Raw genomic sequence first — 18,050 nt, 5'->3', positions numbered from 1 at the left:
TGCATCCCCTCATAACTGCAGAGATGCATGCATAATTCCTGGTATGATTAATAGGACAGATGCATATCTGCTAATCACATGAGCATACGAGGAGGTATGCAAGACATGACATCACCACCGCTCACCTCCTGATGCAGGATACAGAGTAGCCGGAAAGCCCCAGTTACAGAACAAGTAACAGAAAAGAACATAAGGACCATGTGGTCTTTTCCAGGCGCAAATCTTCTACATTTCTTCCCAAGTGTCACTTGTGAGTAGGCACTAAGTAAAAAAAACATACGTGTTAACAATATGAACAGACCACAATATTAGGGTATGGCAAACGGTTTTATTATTTTAGTATAACATCACTCCTTTACACTCTGTAAAATATGAAGTTTCCAATTAAATAAATATTTTTATTAGTCTTGGCTAGCTCGGGGATCCGCTCATAAAGAAGTAACAGGGCTTCCCAATGCAACGTTATCAGTGGTCTTCCAGCTGCATATGATTGGTCCATTCAACGTGTAGCCATCGCACAATGTAGACAAACACTGTAACGGGGAACTTCCATTACATCGATTTCCGTGCAGATGTGAGGGAATGATACACTGAAAAACAAAAAAAAAAACCACATCAGACAAGGAATCAGCAGAGTGGGATTCACAACCGGTAAGCCGTAGCGTAAATGTTCCATTATACCATGGTAGTCTGGGGAAACACACTTTTGTCCACAATGGCTCAGGACACCAACAGGAGCTTTTATAACATCCTATTCTAAATCCATACACAAGAAGATTGAGTTGATCCCTCCTTTGAAAGTATAAAATTCCACTCATCTGGGAAAACTTTTGTTATTAATTTGCAGAAGTGTGGTACGCTTTGATGCAATTCTTAATGTAAAGGTCAGGTTTCACAATGGTAAATTGTGTCTCTTCAGATTCCCCTTTTGGAGCATACCCTGCACATTTTTGTTATCTTCCCTTCTTCGTTGTTTGGAGAACCTCTGCTGAAAAAATTTGACATGGGACGATACAGGCACCACCAGTTTCGGAACTGGAAACCTCACCTGAGTGACAAACATTAGGGCCTTGATGACTACCTCCTCAAACTGAAGGAAGGTCTTTATATTGCCTGCAGATAGAAAAGGCACAAAAGCATTGTACAGTGCAATCTGTACAATGTGCATGGACAATTTTTTTGTACCAAGCTTTTCGTATGGCACTGTATGGTTTGAGGAACTGATCTGATCTACATTCCCCATGAACTTATTATAATCCAAGATACAATAAGTTGAGGTGATAGCCAAGTCTAACGAAGTGCGTTTCAGGGCACACTAAGGCTATGTGCCCACATTAGCGTTTTAAACCTGATACAAAACCGGACTTCTTTCCAGAATACGCACTTTTTTTGCGCAAAAACGACGCGTTTTTGATGCGCTTTTTTCTGAGCGTCTTCTGGACTCATAGGAAACAGCTAAAAACGCGGACTTAAGCAGAAAATAATGAGCATGCTGCGTTTTTAGCCGCTAAGCGTTTCCTATGAGGAAAAAAAACATCAATTGGCACAAAGGCCAAAATGCATTAAAATGAATGGGATGCTTACTTTAAGCGCTTCTGAAGCGTCTGATCCGGCACAAACGCTTCAAAGAATGCAACGTGGGCACACAGCCTTAAAACTGTGGGTATTGGGGATTAATCAAAGTGTCATAGGTACTGCATTCCAAAGAAATGGCGCAGCTCACAAGAAGTCTTGGAGACGGGATTGAAAGGTTCGGATTATTGAGGATGTTACTCTTAGATCATTAGCAGAACGGAGGTCACGGGTAGGGTGGCGGACAGACAATGGAGGAGATGTAGGGTGGTGCTGAAGTGTGGAGCAGTGGTTGGTGAGAAATATGATCCTGGCTGTTGCATGCAGAACGGATTCCCCCCAGTACCCTGACTAAGCTTCCCTTCTTTTGGACGTCCAGGATGTCAGACTCTACCGACTCTTCTCCCTGAGAGGAGTAGTAATATATCCCGTTCAGACCCCTCCCTTCAGTTCTTGGATCACTTTTCCACCTGGCTTCCACATTTTCTATCCTTTAGCATCCCTATTGGTGATCCCCTCTCCCCATCTGACACTCATCTTCTATCTCAATCCTCCTCCTTCACATGAAGACAGAAATATTCTAGACCTGATCTTCTCCCGGCTCTGCTCGGTGAATGATTTTACTAACTACCCTCGCTGACCACAACCTTCTTTCATTCTCTTTCAAGAACTGTCACGCCACTCAGGACACCCCCACTTCCCACACTTACAGAAATATAAGCACTAGTAGAACGCAGAAACTTAAGAAGAATTTGCAGTTATCATTGGCCCCAATCTCCTCCATTTGATATTGTGATTCTGCACCGGAACATTAAAATTATAATATTATAATTATATAATATATATATTTATATTTATAAATAATTATATAATTATAATTATAATATATATTATTTTCATCCAGGCAAAGTGCCCTGGATGAAACGGCACCTCCTACACATAGAACTTGAAACAGACGGCTTCAACCCTGGCATATGCTGCAAATACGTTTCCCACAACGGTGCTCCAGTTGCGCCGAACATCTGTGGAGAAAATCCAATCTGGCCAAAGATTTTGTCCATTGCAAGCTTATGCTTAAAACATACAAGTCTGCCCTTCACCTTTCCAAACATACCAAGTACTGCAGTGCGGAGGCGCTGGGAAAGGTCAGTGAGGCCCGGCGCCTGCGCACTGCAGTACTTTACTCTGCCCTCAACAGGGCAGATCAGTACGCCTGCGCAGGAGCCGCGGCAGAAGCAAGGAAGAGGATATCATTGCATGAAGATGGGAGACGCCGGACCCAGACCTGCGATGCCCATCGGACCAGAACGGCCCCGGAAGAGTATAATAAAACTTGTTTTTCTTATCTTTCAGGTTAGATAGGGGGCTTATCTACAGCATTACAGAATGCTGTAGATAAGCCACGAAAAGAAGTGGCTGCAGATTATTGCGGAAAAACGAGGTGACAGGAGCCCTTTAACTATAGACCTGTCTGTAATCTTCTCTTCATATCTAAACTCCAGGAATGCTTGGTCCACTCCCAGCTAACCCACCATCTCTCAACTTCTTGACCCTCTACAATTCAGTTTCCGCGCTTTACACTGTATTGAAACTGTCCTCACTGAAGTCTACTAGCAGTTAAATCCAATGATCACTGCTCCCTGCAGCATTTGACATGGTGGATCATCAGCTCCTCCTTACTATGCTCCGCTCCATCGGCCTCAAGAACACTTCTCTCCTGGTTCTCCCCTAATGGTCTAGCTAACAATTTACTTGGTGATAACTAATTTTTAATTTTTTTGCAAAATAAAATGGAAGTCATCAACACTGCGACGTACGCTCCCTTAATGCACTTGTAACAAATTTACTCGGCGCTAACTATTCTTTTTCGTTTTTAACCCCTTTCTGCCATTAGACGTACTATCCCGTCCATGTGCCCTGGGACTTAATTCCCAGGAACGGGATAGTACGTCTAATGCGATCAGCGGCGCCCACGTGGTGAGCGCCGCTGATCGCGGCCGGGTGTCAGCTGATTATCACACGTTAACCCCTTGCACACCGCGATCAAACATGATCGCGGTGTACCGGGGGTTAAAGGGAAGCATCAGCAGGGAGGGGACTCCCTCCGTGCTTCCCTGAGCCCCCCACGGCAGCGCAATGTGCAGCACTGCTGCGGGGGACTCCTTCCCTACAGGCCCCCGGATCCAAGATGGCGACGGGGGCCTGTAGGGAGCTGACTTCCACAGTGCCTGCAAAGCGCAGGCATGAGGAAGTCTGCAGAACTGCCTGTGACAGATTGCTGATCTGTCACAGTGATCTGTGATGTGACAGATCAGCGATCTGTCACAGGACAGTGATGTCCCACCTGGGACTATGTAATAAAGCTAAAAAAAAAAAGTGTAAAAATAATTAAAAAAAAAAAGAAAAAAAAAGCTAAATAAAAAAAAAAAAAAAATATTCCCCAATAAATTCATTTTTTGAAAATTTAAAAAAACAAAATAAAAGTACACATATTTGGTATCACCGCGTCCGTAGCGACCCGCCCTATAAAACTGTCCCATTAGTTAACTCCTTTAGCGAACCCCTTAAAAAATAAAAATAAAAAACGAAGCAAAAAATAATTTATCATCATACCACCGAACAATAAGTGCAATAACGCGCGATCAAAAAGACACATATAAATATCCATGGTACCGCTGAAAACGTCATCTTGTCCCGCAAAAAACGAGCTGCCATACAGCGTCATCCGCAAAAAAATAAATAAAGCGATGCAAAAATAATTATTTTTTATATAAAATTGTTTTCATTGCAAAAATCCGACAAAACATAAAAAACGACCTAAATGAGGTATCGCTGTAACCGTACCGACCCGAAGAATAAAACCGCTTAATCAATTTTACCGCACGCGGAACGGTGTAAACGCACCCCCCCCCCCCCCCCCCCCAAAAGAAATTCATGAAATGCTGGTTTTTGTTCATTCTGCGTCCCAAAAATCAGAATAAAAAGCGATCAAAAAATGTCACGTGCCCGAAAATGGCACCAATAAAAACGTCAACTCGTCCCGCAAAAAATAAGACCTCACATGACTCGATGGGTCAAAATACGGAAAAATTATAGCTCTCAATATGTGGTGATGCAAAAACTATTTTTACAATAAAAAGCGTCTTAGCATGCGACAGCTGCCAAACATAAAAACCGCCATAAATAGTAAATCAAACCCCCCGTTATCACCCCCTTAGTTAGGGAAAAATAATAAAACTAAGAGAAAATGTATTTATTTCCATTTTCCCATTAGGGTTAGGGCTAGGGGTGTGTTGGGGTTAGGGTTGGAGTTATAATTGGGGGGTTTCCACTGTTTGGGCACATCAGGTGCTCTCCAAATGCAACATGGCGTCTGATCTCAATTCCAGCCAATTCTGCGTTGAAAAAGTCAAATGGTGCTCCTTCCCTTCCAAGCTCTGCCATGCGCCCAAACAGTGTTTTACCCCCACATATGGGGTATCAGCCAACTCAGGACAAATTACAAAACAACTTTTGGGGTCCAATTTCTCCTGTTACCCTTAGGAAAATAAAAAATTGGGGGCAAAAATATCATTTTTGTGGAAAAAAAAAAAAAGATTTTTTTTTATTTTCACGCCCAGGCGTTATAAACTTCTGTGAAGCACTTGGGTGTTCAAAGTGCTCACCACACATCTAGATAAGTTCCGTGGGGGGTCTAGTTTCCAAAATGGGGTCACTTGTCGGGAGTTTCAATAGTTTAGGTACATCAGGGGCTCTCCAAAGGCACATGACACCTGCAGACCAATCCATCAAAGTCTGCATTCCAAAACGTCACTACTTCCCTTCCGAGCACCGACGTGTGCCCATACAGTAGTTTTCTCCCACATATGAGGTATCAGCGTACTCAGGACAAATTGGACAACAACTTTTGGGGTCCAATATCTCCTGGTACCCTTGGGAAAATGAAAAAATTGGTGACTAAAAGATCATGTTTGTGGAAAAAATACGATTTTTTTATTTTCACGCCAGGGCGTTATAAACTTCTGTGAAGCACTGCTGGGTTCAAAGTTATCACCACACATCTAGATAAGTTCCTTGGGGGGTCTAGTTTCCAAAATGGTGTCATTTGAGAGGGGTTTCCACTGTTTTGGTACATCAGGGGTTTTCCAATCGTGACATGGTGTCTGATCTCAATTCCAGCCAAAAACGTCAAATGGCGCTGCTTCCCTTCAGAGCTCTGCCATGCGCCCAAATAGTCATTTACACCCACATGTGGGGTATCAGCGTACTCAGGACAAATTGCACAATAACTTTTAGGGTCCTGTTACCCTTGGAAAAATAAAAATTGGGGGTGAAAAGATCATTTTTGTGGAAAAAATATGATTTTTTAATTGTACCGCTGTACGTTATAAACTTCTGTGAAGCCCTTGGGGGTTCAAAGTTCTCACCACACATCTAGATAAGTTCCTTGGGGGGTCTAGTTTCCAAAATGGGGTCACTTGGGGGGGTTTCCACTGTTTAGGTACATCAGGGGCTCTCCAAACGCGACATGGCGTCCGATCTGAATTCCAGCCAATTTTGCATTGAAAAAGTCAAACGGCGCTCCTTCCCTGCTGAAGTCTGCCATGCGCCGAAACAGTGGTTCCCCCCCACATATCAGGTATCAGCGTACTCAGGACAAATTGCACAATAACTTTTGCAGTCCAATTTCTCCTGTTACCCTTGGTAAAATAAAAAAAATTGAACCCGAAGTATTTTTTTAGTGAAAAAAAGTTAAATGTTCATTTTTTTAAATATTCAAAAAATTCCTGTGACGCACCTAAAGGGTTAATAAACTTCTTGAATATGGTTTTGAGCACCTTAAGGGGTGCAGTTTTTAGAATGGTGTCACTTTTGGGTATTTTCTATTATATAGACCCCTCAAAGTGGCTTCAAATGTGATGTGGTCCGCAAAAATAAAATGGTGTTGCAAAAATGAGAAATCGCTGGTCAATTTTTAACCCTTATAACTTCCTAACAAAAAAAAATGTTGGCTCCAAAATTGTGCTGATGTAAAGTAAACATGTGGGAAATGTTATTTATTAAGTTTTTTGTGTGCCATATCTCTGTGATTTAAGGGCATAAAAATTCAAAGTTGGAAAATTGCGAAATTTTCAAAATTTTCGCCAAATTTCCGTTATTTTTCACAAACAAATGCAAGTTTATTTGACTGAAATTTTACCACTTACGTGAAGTACAATATGTCACGAGAAAAGAATGTCAGAATCACCGGGATCCATGTAAGCGTTTCAGAGTTATTACCTCATAAAGGGACAGTGGTCAGAATTGTAAGGCTGTGTGCACACGCTGCGGATTCCGCTGCGTTTCCGCAGCGGTTTTGGCCGCTGCGGACCCGCAGCAGTTTTAGCTGCGGTGTACAGTACCATTCAAATGAATGGGAAAAAAAAAAACGCTGTGCTGACGCTGCGGAAAAATCCGCGCGGATTTGCTGCGGTTTTGAATCCGCAAAAAGAATTGCATGTCAATTCTTTCTGCGGAAACCGCTGCGGGTTCCTATCTCCACCATTGTGGAGATAGTGAATCCGCAGGACCAAACCGCAGGCAAAACCGCAGATAATCCGCAGGTCTTTGGACCTGCGGATTATCTGCGGTTTTTGCAAAATCCGTGCAGATTAATCCGCAGCGGATTCCGCAGCGTGTGCACGTACCCTAAAAATCGGCCTGGTCATTAAAGTGCAAACCACCCTTGGGGCTTAAGGGGTTAAACAAAAACAGACGTCACTAACACTGACGTACGCTCACCTGATGCAAAGAAAACCTGGCGATAACTTTTATCCCCTTGCAAATGAAAGACGCTACCTCCCTACCATCAGGCTAAGTGCACACGCTGCGGATTGGTCTGCGGATTTGTATCTGCGGAACCGCAGGTAAAATGACCTGCGGTTTTACTTGTGGATTGGCCTGCGGTTTATCACCTCTACAATGGAGATGGTAAACCGCAGCAGAATCCGCAGAAAAGTAGTGACATGTCCTTTCTTTCTGCAGATTCAAAACCGCAGCTTTTCCGCAGTTACAAATCCGCAGCATGTGCACAGCAGATTGTAAATCCCATAGGATAACATGCTACTGTACACTGTCTGCAGAACTGCTGCAGATCCGCAGCAAAAACCGCAGCGTGCGCACATAGCCTAAAGCTACTCTGTACCATTTTTTGTTTTTATAACCCTACAAAAATGGAAGCTTACACCAAATAATCACAAAAAATATACCTTTATTAAGAAAACACATTAATAAAGTAGATAACGGAGATATCTTGTATCTCCGTTACCTACTTTATAATGTGTTTTCTTAATAAAGGTATATTTTTTGTGATTATTTGGTGTAAGCTTCCATTTTTGTAGGGTTATAGTATATTTTATGAAGTGCCAGTACTAAGCCTGTTTTTTTTTTTTTTTTTAATAGATTCTGTACTTTTTTTTGTCTAAACGAAAATTGGACGTCACTAACACTGACATCTGCTACTCTAGTATGCTACCTCCCCATCTACAGTCATGGCCAAAAGTATTGACACCCCTGCAATTCTGTCAGATAATACTCAGTTTCTTCCTGAAAATGATTGCAAACACAAATTCTTTGGTATTATTATCTTCAATTAATTTGTCTTAAATGAAAAAACACAAAAAAGAATGAAGCAAAAAGCAAAACATTGATCATTTCACACAAAACTCCAAAAATGGGCCGGACAAAAGTATTGGCACCCTCAGCCTAATACTTGGTTGCACAACCTTTAGCCAAAATAACTGCGACCAACCGCTTCCGGTAACCATCAATGAGTTTCTTACAATGCTCTGCTGGAATTTTAGACCATTCTTCTTTGGCAAACTACTCCAGGTCCCTGATATTTGAAGGGTGCCTTCTCCAAACTGCCATTTTTAGATCTCTCCACAGGTGTTCTTTGGGATTCAGGTCTGGACTCATTGCTGGCCACCTTAGAAGTCTCCAGTGCTTTCTCTCAAACCATTTTCTAGTGCTTTTTGAAGTGTGTTTTGGGTTATTGTCCTGCTGGAAGACCCATGACCTCTGAGGTAGACCCAGCTTTCTCACACTGGGCCCTAAATTATGCTGCAAAATTTGTTGGTAGTCTTCTGACTTCATAATGCCATGCACACGGTCAAGCAGTCCAGTGCCAGAGGCAGCAAAGCAACCCCAAAACATCAGGGAACCTCCGCCATGTTTGACTGTAGGGACCGTGTACTTTTCTTTGAATGCCTTTTTTTTCTCCTGTAAACTCTATGTTGATGCTTTTGCCCTAAAAGCTCTACTTTTGTCTCATCTGACCAGAGAACATTCTTCCAAAATGTTTTAGGCTTTGTCAGGTAAGTTTTGGCAAACTCCAGTCTGGCTTTTTTATGTCTCGGGGTAAGAAGTGAAGTCTTCCTGGGTCTCCTACCATACAGTCCCTTTTCATTCAGATGCCGATGGATAGTACGGGTTGACACCGTTGTACTCTCGGACTGCAGGGCAGCTTGAACTTGTTTGGATGTTAGTGGAGGTTCTTTAGCCAACATCCGCACAATCTTGCGTTGAAATCTCTTGTCAATTTTTCTTTTCTGTCCACATCTAGGGAGGTTAGCCACAGGTTTAAAGCCAGCCACATGGGCTTTAAACTTCTTGATGACACTGCGCACGGTAGACACAGGAACATTCTGGACTTTGGAGATGGACTTGTAGCCTTGAGATTGCTCATGCTTCCTCACAATTTGGTTTCTGAAGTCCTCAGACAGTTCTTTGGTCTTCTTTCTTTTCTCCATGCTCAATGTGGTACGCACAAGGACACAGGACAGAGGTTGAGTCAACTTTAATCCATGTCAACTGGCTGCAAGTGTGATTTAGTTATTGCCAACACCTGTTAGGTGCCACAGGTAACTTACAGGTGCTGTTAATTACACAAATTAGAGAAGCATCACATGATTTTTCGAACAGTGCCAATACTTTTGTCCACCCTCTTTGTTATGTTTGGTGTGGAATTATATCCAATTTGGCTTTAGGACAATTCTTTTTGTGTTTTTTCATTTAAGACAAATTAAATGAAGATAATAATACCAAAGAATTTGTGTTTGCAATCATTTTCAGGAAGAAACTGAGTATTATCTGACAGAATTGCAGGGGTGTCAATACATTTGGCCATGACTAGAGTTGAGCGATACCGTCCGATACTTCAAAGTATCGTATCGGATGGTATCGGCCGATCTTTAAAAAAAGTATCGGTATCGCCGATTCCGATACCGGAAGTCCCATTCAAGTCTATGGGACTTCCGGTATCGGAATAAGAAAAACCCTTTCCTGCCCTTGTACAGCCTCTCTGGGGTCTGTACGGGCCTTTCGGGGGGCTGTGCCGGCCTGCCGGGGGGCTGTGCAGGCATCGTCCGATGGGACTACAAGTCCCATCGGGCAATGCCTGCTACCATGACAGTGATTGACACATTAGCCAATGATGGGACAGTAATAGTCCTATCATCCGGCTAATGTGTTGAATGTAAAAAAAAAAAAAAAAAAAAAAATTACATGCTACATACATACAACATGCATACTACATACATGCTACATTCATACTACATACATGCTACATACATGCTACATTCATACTACATAAATACTACATGCAACATACATACTACATATATACTACATACATACTACATATATACTACATGCATACTACATATATACTACATGCATGCTACATACATACTGCATGCTACATACATACTACATGCTACATACATACCACATATATACTACATACATACTACATGCATGCTACATGCTACATACATAACACATATATACTACATGCATGCTACTTACATAGTACATGCTACATACATACCACATACATACTACATACATACTACATGCATGCTACATACACACTACATACTACATAAATGCTACATACATACTACATGCTACATACTACATATATACTACATGCATGCTACATACATACTACATTCCCACACAGCAATGGCATAAAGTGAGACTAGGGACTTTTTTTTTTTTTAAGTGGCGGAGGAATACAGTGCGGAAGGATACCTACCTTCCGTCATTGGATTCCTGCAGCCCGTAGAGAACGGCAGCATCATCTGATGCTGCAGTTCTCTACCCAAGATCGTCGTGGGACACACTCGTGGACTGCTTCGGATCGTGGGTGAGTATTTTTGTGGTTTGTTATGTTAATATTTATTCCGGAAAAGACAATGGCTTCGGGGAACAATGTGACAAGTATTGGTAAGTATGTTACTCTATGTTATATGTACTGTATGTCTATGTATGTATTGTATGAATGTATTGTATGTATGTAGTATATATGTGGTATGTATGTAGCATGTAGTATGTATGTAGTATGTATGTAGCATGCATGTAGCATGCAGTATGTATGTAGCATGCATGTAGTATATATGTAGTATGTATGTAGCATGCATGTAGTATATATGTAGTATGTATGTAGCATGTATGTAGTATGTATGTGGTATGTATGTAGCATGTAGTATGTATGTAGCATGCATGTAGCATGTAGTATGTATGTAGCATGCATGTAGCATGCATGTAGCATGCATGTAGCATGCATGTAGCATGCATGTAGCATGCATGTAGCATGCATGTAGTATGTATGTAGCATGCATGTAGTATGTATGTAGCATGCATGTAGTATGTATGTAGCATGCATGTAGTATGTATGTAGCATGCATGTAGCATGCATGTAGTATGTATGTAGTATGTATGTAGTATGTATGTAGCATGCAGCATGTATGTAGCATGTATGTAGCATGTATGTAGCATGTATGTAGCATGTATGTAGCATGTATGTAGCATGTATGTAGCATGTATGTAGCATGTATGTAGCATGTATGTAGCATGTAGTATGTATGTAGCATGCATGTATGTAGTATTTTTTTTTTTTTTTTTTTTTTTTAACATTTAACACATTAGCCGGATGATGGGACTACTACTGTCCCATCATTGGCTAATGTGTCAATCACTGTCATGGTAGCAGGCATCGCCAGATGGGACTTGTAGTCCCATCGGACGATGCTTGCACAGACCCCCGGACATCAGCACAGCCCCCCGGCAAGCCGGCACAGCCCCCCGGCAGGCCGGTACAGACCCCCACAGGGTGCACAGACCACCGGCAGGCCGGCACAGCCCCCCGGCAGGCCGGTACAGACCCCCACAGGGTGCACAGACCACCGGCAGGCCGGCACAGCCCTCCGGCAGGCCGGTACAGACCCCGGGCAGTCCACACAGCCCCCCGGCAGGCCGGCACAGCCCCCCCGGCAGGCCGGCAGAGACCCCCCGGCAGAGACCCCCGGAAGGCCCGAAATGACGGCGCATCATGATGCGCACACACCGCGCATCATGATGACGTCAGGCTGTCAATCAACTGAACTTCCGATTCCGATGCCGAATTCCGATATTGAAAAAATATCGGAAGTCGGTATCGGAATTCCGATACAGCAAGTATCGGCCGATACCCGATACTTGCGGTATCGGAATGCTCAACACTAGCCATGACTGTATAATGCTACTCTGTACTAACCTTTTATTTCTAAAATTTTTTTTTACAAATATTGGACGTCACTCACACTGTGATGTCTGCTACTCTAGATTTTAAAAAAAAAAAAAAAAAAAAAAGAAGTTTCTTGGTGCAGACGCTGATCAGAAGCGATACTGATCAGAGTCCTGTGGCAATGGGAAGAGCACGGATGTTCAGCGCATGACGCCATGCACATGAAAAAAGTGCAAAAAAATACAATTGGATTGCAAGAGGATCACACTGGCTACCAATGATATTCTCTCCCAGGTACCCTGTACCAGGGGGGCGGCACGGTGGTGTGACATGCAGGGATGGCCTGCTATCCAAGACAGCAGCCATCTTAACTCTGAAATAGTGGTGTGCTTTGTGTTCCTGCAAAGCGATATCTATACAGTGCGTGCCGTGATGAGGTTAAGCAGCATGTACGCAAAATCCCCAAAATATGACTGGTTAGGATCGAGGCCTGGTCTCACACTGGTTAAAGGGATTTGTCCATTATGAAGATACTGATGTAAACCAGGACAGTTGTGTTCAGTGCCGTGTGGCTGTTCCCATGTACAGCAGTCCTGTTCTGATGAACTAGAAGTGAGCTGCAGTATTCCTGAATGGCCACTACACACTGAGTGGCGCTGTGCTGATTTACACTGCTCACATTTGGCCACCAATGGCGCTGCCGGACACCACCAGTACTATGCGGGAAGCTAGCACAAGAATACCTCATCAATATAGCAGGAAGAAATATTTCCTTTAAGGATGGGGGTGAGGGGAAGTGTGCAAACACTCATCTAGGGCAGCCAACTGGGACAAACAAATTTAGATTTTCTTCTATGGCATTTTGAGAAGCACCTGTGGCTCTCCAGCTGTTGGAAAACTACAACTCCAGTAGTATAGGTAACATTACCCTAAAGAAGCACTGCCAGGAAAGGTCTTCATCCTGTTAATGTATCGCACTGCGCACTTACATTTGCTCATTTTGTCCTCTCTTCCATTAGATCTATGACATCAGGTGATTAAGATCTGACTGCTGAGTCCTTCTAAGCTCCATACAGGCACAGGAGGTCAGGTCTCCCTGTATGCAGCATAAGTCGCTGCCGGGGGAGGACATGTACAGTGTAATGGATCCTCAGGCTCTTTATGGACACAAGGCCGCATCCTGCCAGCGAATGGAAACCCACTTCTACATCCGACCACCCAGCAGGAGGCGCCACTACACTCCTGGAAGGGCTGCCAGACTTTCTTGCTGGAAGCAGTCCCCATTCACTGACAACAAGCAGAGGAATTCCCAAGGCGGGCGCCACCTACCTGCAGCTTCTGCCATCACAGTCCCGGCTGCGGAGCCATCAGGTCAATGTCAAACATGTTTCTAGCCGCCCAGACTCCAGCCACGAACAGGCCGAGGTTCACCAGGAGATTCCTGCAGAGAGGAGACACATTAGCCCGCCGCCATGACATCCGCACAGACACGTGACCGCTCCTCACCGCCGGAAGTCATTCCTGTCAGTCAGAAACGTATATGCTCCGCGAACCCAGCCACGACCGCTAGCACTGATGTCCGCACCGCCCGGCGCCATGACATCCGCACCGCACAGACACGTGACCGCTCCTCACCGCCGGAAGTCATTCCTGTCAGTCAGAAACGTATATGCTCCGCGAACCCAGCCACGACCGCTAGCACTGATGTCCGCACCGCCCGGCGCCATGACGACCTGATCGTCCACGACTTCCGGCAGTAGCTGCATGTCACCGCACTGCGCCTGCGCCCCACTACGTCACTTCCTCCCCCTCATTTCACGCGGTGACATACTACAGTACTAAAGGATGCGGCAACAGTAGCTCTGCGCCTGGTACCCGGGGCGGAGCCTCCCTCATCACGTGACGCAGCTGCTACCAGGAAGTAGCGGGTGTGGCGTGCATCTCTGGATGAGCCCAGACTGTATAGGCTCCTTCCAGGTGCCTGACTGCAGCCCATACAGTCTAGCCGGCTCACAACTGAAGATGCTAGACTGTATGGGCTCCTGTCAGGTGTATATTCTTGAAGATAGCAGACATTATGGGCTGTTGCCTGGCTCTGACTGCAGCCCATACATGACACTAGAATGTATGTGCTCCTTCAAGGTATAAATTATTAAAGCCAGCCGAATATATAGGCTCCTTCCAGATCCTATCTGCAGCCCATACAGTCTAGCCGGCACACTACTGAAGATGCTAGACTGTATGGGCTCCATCCAGGTCTATATTATTGTAGATACAGACTGTACGGGCTACTGTCAGGTCTATATTATTGTAGATATAGACTGTACGGGCTACTGTCAGGTATATATTATTGTAGATATAGACTGTATGGGCTCCATCCAGGTCTATATTATTGTAGATACAGACTGTACGGGCTCCTGTCAGGTATATATTATTGTAGATATAGACTGTACGGGCTCCTGTCAGGTATATATTATTGTAGATATAGACTGTATGGCTCCTGTCAGGTATATATTATTGTAGATATAGACTGTACGGGCTCCTGTCAGGTATATATTATTGTAGATATAGACTGTATGGGCTGCTGTCAGGTATATATTATTGTAGATATAGACTGTACGGGCTCCTGTCAGGTATATATTATTGTAGATATAGACTGTATGGCTCCTGTCAGGTATATATTATTGTAGATATAGACTGTACGGGCTACTGTCAGGTATATATTATTGTAGATATAGACTGTACGGGCTACTGTCAGGTATATATTATTGTAGATATAGACTGTACGGGCTCCTGTCAGGTATATATTATTGTAGATATAGAATGTACGGGCTTCTGTCAGGTATATATTATTGTAGATATAGACTGTATGGCTCCTGTCAGGTATATATTATTGTAGATAAAGACTGTATGGCTCCTGTCAGGTATATATTATAGTAGATAAAGACTGTATGGGCTCCTGTCAGGTATATATTATTGTAGATATAGGCTGTACGGGCTCCTGTCAGGTATATATTATTGTAGATATAGACTGTACGGGCTCCTGTCAGGTATATATTATTGTAGATATAGACTGTTTGGGCTCCTGTCAGGTATATATTATTGTAGATATAGACTGTTTGGGCTCCTGTCAGGTATATATTATTGGAGATATAGACTGTACGGGCTCCTGTCAGGTACATATTATTGTAGATATAGACTGTATGGGCTCCTGTCAGGTGTATATTATTGTAGATACAGACTGTACGGGCTCCTGTCAGGTATATATTATAGTAGATAAAGACTGTATGGCTCCTGTCAGGTATATATTATAGTAGATAAAGACTGTATGGGCTCCTGTCAGGTATATATTATTGTAGATATAGGCTGTACGGGCTCCTGTCAGGTATATATTATTGTAGATATAGACTGTACGGGCTCCTGTCAGGTATATATTATTGTAGATATAGACTGTTTGGGCTCCTGTCAGGTATATATTATTGTAGATATAGACTGTACGGGCTCCTGTCAGGTACATATTATTGTAGATATAGACTGTATGGGCTACTGTCAGGTATATATTATTGTAGATATAGACTGTATGGCTCCTGTCAGGTATATATTATTGTAGATATAGACTGTACAGGCTCCTGTCAGGTATATATTATTGTAGATACAGACTGTATGGGCTCCTGTCAGGTATATATTACTGTAGATATAGACTGTACGGGCTCCTGTCCGGTATATATTATTGTAGATACAGACTGTATGGGCTCCTGTCAGGTATATATTACTGTAGATATAGACTGTACGGGCTCCTGTCAGGTATATATTATTGTAGATACAGAATGTATGAGCCCCTGTCAGATATATATTAGTGATGATATCAGAATGTATGGGCCTGTCAGGTATACAGTTGTGCTCAAAAGTTTACATAGCCCGGCAGAATTATTGCTTTCTTGGCCTTTTTTCAGAGAATATGAATGATAACATCAAAACTTTTTCTCCACTCATGGTTAGTGTTTGGGTGAAGCCATTTATTGTCATACTACTGTTTTCTCTTTTTTTAATTATAATGACAACCCAAAACATCTAAATCACCCTGATCATAGTTTACATACCACATTTTTTGTAATACCATGTATTGCCCCCTCTAATATCAATTGACTACTTGAAGTCGTTTGTGGTAGTTATGGATAAGGGTCTTTATTTTCTCAGATGGTAAAGCTGACCACTCTGACCACCAAAAAGTTTTGATGTTATCATTCATATTCTCTGAAAAAAGGCCAAGAAAGCAAAAGTTCTATGGCGGTATGTAAACTTTTGAGCACAATTGTATCAGTGATGACATCGGAATGGAGTATATATAAAGAGAGAAAAAAAACTCTGCATCACCATTAAAAAATACATTGTGAATAGCAATGTATCTCTATGTTCCTATATTGCACAGTTGAAGAAAATATTTTTTTCATATAAAATAAACTTAAAAAAATGCCAATTTCAATAACCTTTTCATCACCCCAGTATTTTTTAACTTTAATGACCAGACCACTCCTGGGAAGGTTCACCACTGCTCCATATTTTCTCCATTTGTGGATAATGGGTCTCACGGTGGTTCGCTGGAATATCATAGCTTTAGAAATGGCTTTATAACCTTTTCCAGACTGATAGATCTGAATTACTTTCCATCTCATTTGTTCATGCATTTCTTCGGATCGCAGCATGATGTCTACCTTTTGAGGATCTTTTTGTCTACTTCACTTTGTCAGGCAGGTCCTATTTAAGTGATTTTTTGATTGAGGATAGGTGTGGCAGTAATCAGGCCTGGGTAGGGCTACGGAAACTGAACTTTGCTTTTCGAAGATGTGACAAACCACAGTTAAAAAAAAGTAGGGGGCAATAACTTCCCAATCTATACTAATAAATGCCCTAAGCAACTTCCGGTTGTAACAACTTCCGTCCAGTTGTAACCGGTGACGTCACCGCACACCTCTTTCCATGTTAACCCTCAACACACACACTCCACTCACCTTTCACCATCTCCACTCACGTCCACTCACTCTTTCACTCCACATACGACCCTTTCTCTCACTCTGTCTCTCATACTCACGCCGTCATCGCCGCTGATCCACGATCCCCGACATCTTCTTCCACCGGCGCCATCCTGGATCCAGACGTCCTCCACGCCGGCGACATGTTCTTGCGGCAACGCCATTTTGGATCGGTGAAATCCCGCGATAGTCAAGATGGCGTCGCCGCAAGAACATGTCGCCGGCGAGGACGACGTCGGGATCCAAAATGGCGTCGGCGAAAACTCGCGAGATTTCGCCGACGCCATTTTGGATCCCGACGTCGTCCACGCCGGCGACATGTTCTTCCGGCGACGCCATCTTGACTATCGCGGGATTTCATGATACTCAAGATGGCGTCGCCGCAAGAACATGTCGCCGGCGTGGACAACGTCTGGATCCAGGATGGCGCCGGCGGAAGATGTCGGGGATCGTGGAGCAGCGGCGATGACGGTGTGAGTATGAGAGACGGAGTGAGAGAAGGGGTCGTATGTGGAGTGAAAGAGTGAGTGGAGATGGTGAAAGGTGAGAGGAGTGTGTGTTGAGGGTTAACATGGCAAGAGGTGTGATGCTATCGCATCCTCCCGATGCGATAGCATCGGGCCATAATCTAGTTAATAATAAAGACCTTCATTTACAAATTGAATTTTGTGTTTACTTGTGCTATCTTTGTCAAGTATTTTAATTTGTTTGTTACTCTGAAACATTTAAGTATGACAAACATGCAAGAGAGTAATAAATCAGGAGGGGTGGGCAAAAAGTATTTCACATCACTGTACACTACCGGGCCACACAGATCTTTATTTGAAGTATGTACCCACCACATCTCCTGTATATACAGTAATGACCCCCTACAAGTAGTGACTTAACCCCTTCCCGAC

The 18,050-nt window shown here is 43.3% G+C and overlaps 1 protein-coding gene across 1 annotated transcript; it reads right to left on the bottom strand.

Annotated features, from left to right (window-relative positions):
* Positions 1–308: 308 nt before the first annotated feature.
* On the bottom strand, positions 309–13,934 carry TOMM6 (translocase of outer mitochondrial membrane 6). The gene is made up of 3 exons (XM_073570698.1): positions 13,628–13,934; positions 13,451–13,562; positions 309–590 (listed from the first exon to the last, which is right to left on the bottom strand). Exons 1-2 carry the CDS (start codon positions 13,717–13,719, stop codon positions 13,466–13,468), a joined length of 189 nt encoding a protein of 62 aa, XP_073426799.1. The 5' UTR covers positions 13,720–13,934; the 3' UTR covers positions 309–590; positions 13,451–13,465.
* Between the last annotated feature and the right edge of the window lie 4,116 nt (positions 13,935–18,050).

Source organism: Dendrobates tinctorius, unplaced genomic scaffold (assembly GCF_039654945.1).
Source record: "Dendrobates tinctorius isolate UK_male_01 unplaced genomic scaffold, ASM3965494v1 ptg000001l, whole genome shotgun sequence".
In the NCBI taxonomy this organism is placed as follows: domain Eukaryota; kingdom Metazoa; phylum Chordata; class Amphibia; order Anura; family Dendrobatidae; genus Dendrobates; species Dendrobates tinctorius.
Note: the sequence above shows the minus strand (reverse complement) of the source record. Positions and strands in the feature narration are given on the sequence as shown.

Excerpts from the sequence above, each read along its gene's own strand:
- TOMM6 (XM_073570698.1), bottom strand. The coding sequence starts at position 13,719 with ATGGCGCCGGGCGGTGCGGACATCAGTGCTAGCGGTCGTGGCTGGGTT. Across the intron at positions 13,563-13,627 it reads GACAGGAATGACTTCCGGCG|GAATCTCCTGGTGAACCTCG; the intron begins GTGAGGAGCGGT and ends TCCTCTCTGCAG.